Source organism: Podarcis pityusensis, assembly GCF_964106645.2.
Source record: "Podarcis pityusensis genome assembly, chromosome: 1".
NCBI classification, from domain to species: domain Eukaryota; kingdom Metazoa; phylum Chordata; class Lepidosauria; order Squamata; family Lacertidae; genus Podarcis; species Podarcis pityusensis.
Genome location: NC_138028.1, coordinates 83997501 through 84003757, shown reverse-complemented (window position 1 = coordinate 84003757; position 6257 = coordinate 83997501). Strand labels below are relative to the sequence as shown.

Below are 6257 nucleotides of genomic sequence, written 5' to 3'. Positions count from 1 at the left end.
TTTTTAAAAAAAAATATTCTTGCTTGATAATGGGATTTCAAGGTTAAAGTAAATTCCATTGAGTTCACCAGAACTTGGGCACAACCCATCTTCCATGGATCAGGGCCATTGCATATAAAATACCTTTTGGCCAAATGAATTTGCACACTTCTGCGACTTCAACTCAGGGACTGCCGGATTCCTCAGAGACTTTTGTCCCAATATAGACACTTTGTCTCAATACATTCACCCACACTGCTGTACCAAAGGAAAAATAATACGGTACTTTGCCCCTTTGACTCAAGTCAGAGGCAATGTTTATTGAATTTTAGTTCAGAAGAGGCATGCCATCATTCTTCTGATGAGATATAAATTCTTCACTTTGCCCTCTCTTACTGTGGTGCTCAAGTCTACAAGGAAAGCAAGGAAGGCAAGTAGATGCTTTATTGTACTGGCAGACTTAGGCAGTCAAACATTTTAGGTAGGTAGTGCTATTTTTCTTGTGATAGGCATACTGTATTCATTCAATGAGTTGAAGATCTGACATCAGAACTCATGATATCAGTGGGTGATGGGCAAATTTCCATGCCACAATCTTAAATCCCTTATCAGTAAAAAGCGACTTTATACTGTAGCTTTCGTTTTTGCAGTAGAAATACTATATCATATTCACAATATACATTGTTGTGATGACTTAATTTTTAAATCCATTTCGTTTTCAACTCTGTATTAAAACCCATTCCATTGATTTAAAATTCAGTTGTGGGAATGTATAAGGTAGGTTTCAGTTACTGCTTTATAAGAATTATTGTATGTCTGCAATACACTGGTATCATTATGTAAATTTCCAACCCATTTATTTTTATTAAACATTGACGGATTTGGCAAATAATTCTCTTACCCTAAAAAGGTCTGGTATTAAGAGGATGTGAAATTTTGGAGGGTAGTGTTGTTAGATGATACTATACCTGTTTTATTGATATTGGGATTTTCCTCTTTCATCATGCATTTTAATGAAAAATTAATGACATTTTTAAATGACAAATATTTTGAAAAATCTTATTTTGTCAGTAGAAAATAGCTGATGAAAAAGTTGGAATAATTTGGATCTGGTTTTATAAAGTTTAACATTAGAAAACAAATGGACATTGACTGGATTAATATATTTTAATAGCAAATTCATGCTATCTTGATGTAGCCATGCACATCAGGAAAAGGTATAATCTGATGTAGGAAACCCTGACATTTGCAGAAGAGGACAACATCTTTAGGTGGGATGTTTTAGGTGGAGGGAAACTATCCAACTCAGCATGCCATGAAATGCTGTCTCACTGTGAAAAGGAGTGAATAAAACTCTCCGGGTGGACATTGCAACATTATGTTGCAGGTCAAACTTGTAGTTTTAAGAAAGACAACGAATGTCTGAAAATTGAGGAAGCCTAGCCCCCTTAAAACTGATGCCAAGGGGGCCGAGGTGCCTACGATCCCCTAGACGTGGGGCGTTGGCACCATGCTTCCTGACTGGCTGTCTTATTAATAACAGAACTACCCTTAGGTTACAAACTGAATGATCCCTGCTCTTGCTCTTGTAACAAATCTGCTTTTGTTTTCTCCATGCTTTAGATATGCTATTTGAGTGGCAATGGAGAAAGCCAATATTACAAAAACAAGAGATTTTTACTTCACAGAGCTGTCTGATCTCCCAGAAGTGCGAATCTTCCTCTTTGTATCAATTCTGCTGATTTACTTGATTACTCTGGCAGGGAATGGCTCAATCCTCATGGCAATAGCGACGGATGTTCACCTCCAGACTCCCATGTACTTCTTCATCAGCAACCTGTCTTTCCTGGATGTCCTTTGTCCAACTGTCACTGTGCCCAAGATGCTCCAGGTCTTCTTGTCAGAGGACAAGTCAATATCATTTGTTGGCTGTGTATTACAACTCTTCTTTCTGATTGATGCTGTGGGCACTGAAATTTTATTACTCTCAGTGATGGCGTATGACCGTTATGTGGCTATCTGCAGTCCCTTGCACTACACAAATATCATGACGAAATGGCGGTGTGTTCAGCTGGCTGCAGGGACCTGGCTAACCGGCTTTATCAGTTCCATGATTCATACTTCATTGACCTCTACATTATCCTTCTGTGAGCCCTATAAAATTCATCAATATTACTGTGATATCCCACCGTTAATGGCTGCCTCTTGCTCCTCTACCTACCTCCCAGAACTGGCTGCTCTTCTTGTGGGTGGCATTTTAGGAGGTGGTGCATTCCTGGTCACTCTGATATCTTACATCTATATCATCTCTACTATCCTGCACATGCAGTCTGCTGAGGGAAGGCGCAAAGCCTTTTCTACCTGTGGTTCCCACTTGACTGTAGTTTTCCTGTTTTATGGGACCACCATTGCCACCTATGTTCGCCCCACCTCCAGCTATTCGCCCAAACAGGACAGAATTATTTCCATGTTGTATGGGATTGTTACTCCTATGCTAAACCCTATGATCTACAGCCTGAGGAACAAAGACGTTAAGAGAGCCTTGGTCAAAGCCCTCAGCCTTAAAATATTTTCATGAAATGGTTAGGTTCTGTCTTTCCTATCCTTCAATACTCTCAGAATATGTTGGACTTCTGAGCACATTCTTGACTAATACTTGATTGATCCTTTGAGAGGGAAAGCAAATTAAGTCTTGATATCAGCCCTGGTCCAGATTTTTCTCAGTTTCCACAGGACATATTTTAAGGGAATAGAATACACAGCCTTTAAAAGGGTTTATCCTGGGTATTTAAACTGTTGTTTTCATAAAGATTATAAGTCTAAAGCCATGACTGTTTTTGGTGTTCAAATTAGTTTTCATTGAAGATTCCATGGGGTTAGTTGTACATTTGTGGGTTCACACTAGTTCACAGTCTTACACCTGGAGTAACAGCAGCAGCAGCAGCAGCAGCAACAACAACAACAGGCCTTAATATTTGTGAGTACCGATGGTTCAAACTCCTTGCATCAAGGAATTCTGGAATCAGGAGCTTCAACCTGTCTTCACGTAGTGCCTGAGAGTAAGTCCACCTGAATGCAGTGGGAGTTACTTCTGAGTGTAAACATTTTATAAAAGATATTTGCTCCAATTCTTCCTTTGTTTATCTTTTACTCTCACTGTATGTAATCCCTCCTGCTACTGTAGCCCCTATGCTGTAACCCATCTGCATCTAGACTGTATGCTCCTTGACTCAGCAACCCTCTTGCTCATGTTTCTCTGAAAAGTGTCGTGTATCCTAGCAGAGTTATAAAAGTATACCTAAACAACTCAATCTTCTTAGTACAAATTGATAATGTTTGCAGATGATATTATTCTGTTCATCACAAAACCTCACAGTTCTGTTCCAATATTACTGCAAACCATAGATGTTTTTGGCAATATCTGTGGATATACTATAACCTGGTCCAAATTGGAGTTGATGTTAATAGGAAATAACCTTTTTGGTTCAACCGTTTAAACAATACTAATTTTGTATTTGCATAGACAACATTAAATAAAACATGCTTTTTCATTGTCCTATATTGAAATATTTTTGGCAGAAGGTAACTGAAACTATCAGAACTGTATGGAAAACCTTACATTTACAGAGCAAAATATCCTTTTGAATTATATACACAGCACATGGAACCTTACAAAGGGACTATATGAGTGGACTCTTCGTGCTCTTACCACAGCAAAAAGACTGATTAATTGGAAAAATAAAAATGTGGCTCCCTTCTACAGTTGGATTGAAGACTTCCACAAACTCACAGTATATGAACAACTTGCATATAAACGCAGACTTGCCATGGACAAATTTAATGATATTTGGAGTCCATTCTTACAAATACTGTAATAGGTTAAGATCTGGTGAAGTACAATACAGTGGTACCTCTACTTACAAGCACCTCTGGTTACGTATCCTTTGGGATATGCATGTGGCAAACTTGTGGCTGTCATTTTAGGAGGTGGTGCCTTCTTGGTTACACTGATCTCTTATGTCTATATCATCTCTACTATCTTGCGCATGCAGTCTGCTGGGGGAAGGCGCAAAGCCTTTTCTACCTGTGGTTCCCACGGGACTGTAGTGTTCATTTTCTTTGGGACCACCATTGCCACCTATGTTTGCCCCACCTACAGCTATTCACCGAAACGGGACAGAATTGTTTCTATGTTGTATGGGGTTGTTAGTCCTATGCTAAACCCTATGATCTACAGTCTGAGGAATAAGGATGTTAAGAGGGCATTGGTCAAAGCATTTCACCTCCAAACATTTTCATGAAGTGGCTAAATTCTCTTTTTTCTGTCCTTCAATACTCTCATATGTTTGGCTTCTAATCACATTATTGACTAATATTTGGCTGATTGATTAAAAGGAAATAAAATCTGGTTGATATCCTCCTCCGTTTCCACAGGACATCTTTTAAAGAGAATAATACATGGCCTTTTGTTTTGATATAGGGTAAAGTTTTGACACCATGACTGTTTTTGCTGCTCTGATTTGTTTGCATTGAAGCTTGAGTGGGTTAATTGTGCATTTGTGGGTTCACACTAGTGCACAACATTACATCTGGGGTAACAGCAGCAGCAACAACAACAACAGGCCCTACTATTTGTGAGTACTGATGGCTGAAGCTCCTTGCAACAAGAATTTTTGGATTCAGGAGCTTCAACCTGTCCACACTAACTGTAGCAGCCTTGCCTGAGACACAGTGGGAGTTACCCCTGAGGGTTGCAGTGTAAACATGCATAAAAAGCATTTGCTCCATTTCTTCCTTTGTTTCTCTTTTACTCTCACTTTATCAAATCCCTTCTGCTATTGTAGCCCCTGTCCCACAACCCACCTGCCTCTAGATTGTATGTTCCTTGAGGCGGTATCTCTGTTGCTTATGTTTCTCTGTAAAATGTGTATCCTAACAGAGTTATAAAAGTATATTTAAACGGCTCCATCTTCTCCCACACAAAAAGAATGGGAAGACATTGCTCTTGGAAAAACTATGAACAACTATGTATATTTTAAAAGTGAAGTCGTTGTTGTTGTTATTTATAAAATTTATTAGCAACTTGCAACCAAACAAACAGACAGGAACCCTCTCACATAGATACATTAAAACCAAGAGGAAAAAGAAATACATTAACAACATACCACCCACTTCTAAATGGCCACCAATAGTTAAAGACCAAAGGCCAGGTTATAGAGGAAATTTTTGCCTGGTAGCTCATGCTTTGCTTGCACATGATCCCAGGTTCAATCCCTGGCACCTCCAAGTAGGCATTTGGAAAATATCCTGCCTGAAACCAGGGGCAGCTGCTGCCAGTCAGTGTACCTACTACTGAACAAGACGAGTCAGTGGCATAGCTCAGTGGAAGGTTGTTTTCCATGTACCTATCATTTTAATTCTTTTTAACGATGATAACCAATACCTCTCTTTATATTTATGTTGAGATGTGAAGCAAGTAACTTGTGGTAGCACCATGTTTATATCTCCCCGCCCCCAGGTACATCTGGTGACATAGGTGTCTACTTTTCAGCACCACTTTGTCAGTTTTCTGTAGGGGCTTGACTTGATGTGACTAGCTGTAAATTGCTGGTATTCCATCTGATGTACTATATAGGTTGTAATTTCGTATGTGAATGTTTTGCTTTTGTTTTAGTGGAATTCATGTTTTATGTTGTAAGCTGTCCTGGTATCATTAATAGACTAGAAATTGAAATCATAATATTAAAAATGCTAAACAATCTCAATGTTACTCAAAAAACTATTCCATCCTTCCTTCCTTGAATCATGGAATCACTAAATTAAGTCTTCTTGAATTTGCAATAACTTTGGGAGAACTCAGCTACCCTGAATGAGGGTCATAGGATTCAAAACACATTTGGGCTAAATAAGTTTTCTCACTTGCAACTTCAAGTCAGGAACAGCAAGGTGCCCCAGAGACACTTGTCCCAATGTAGACACTTCACCTTAATGCCAGCTCTCCCCATGGCAAAAGCGGGAGTGGAGGGGGGAGAAGGCTTTCCCCTTTTGCCAAATGGCAGTGGCAATATTTCTTATATTATACTTCAGAAGATGTACATTTCTCTTGACTCCACATAAGTTCTTCACTACTTCCTACTGTGGTGCTACACATTACAAGGAAAGCAAGAAAGGCAAGTAGGTGAATTTCATTATACTGGCAATCTTAGGCAGTCAAACATTTTAGGTCTGTAGTGCTGTGTTTTTTAAAAAAATTGGATTCATATTGTATTCATTTAGTG

At 39.0% G+C, this 6257-nt stretch overlaps 1 protein-coding gene across 1 annotated transcript; it reads left to right on the top strand.

The window, feature by feature from the left end:
- Positions 1-1621: 1621 nt before the first annotated feature.
- On the top strand, positions 1622-2557 carry LOC308471500 (olfactory receptor 5V1-like; the record flags this gene model as incomplete). The annotated part of the gene is made up of 1 exon (XM_080995519.1): positions 1622-2557. The coding sequence occupies one exon, from the start codon at positions 1622-1624 to the stop codon at positions 2555-2557; it is 936 nt and encodes a 311-aa protein (XP_080851645.1).
- Positions 2558-6257: the final 3700 nt, after the last annotated feature.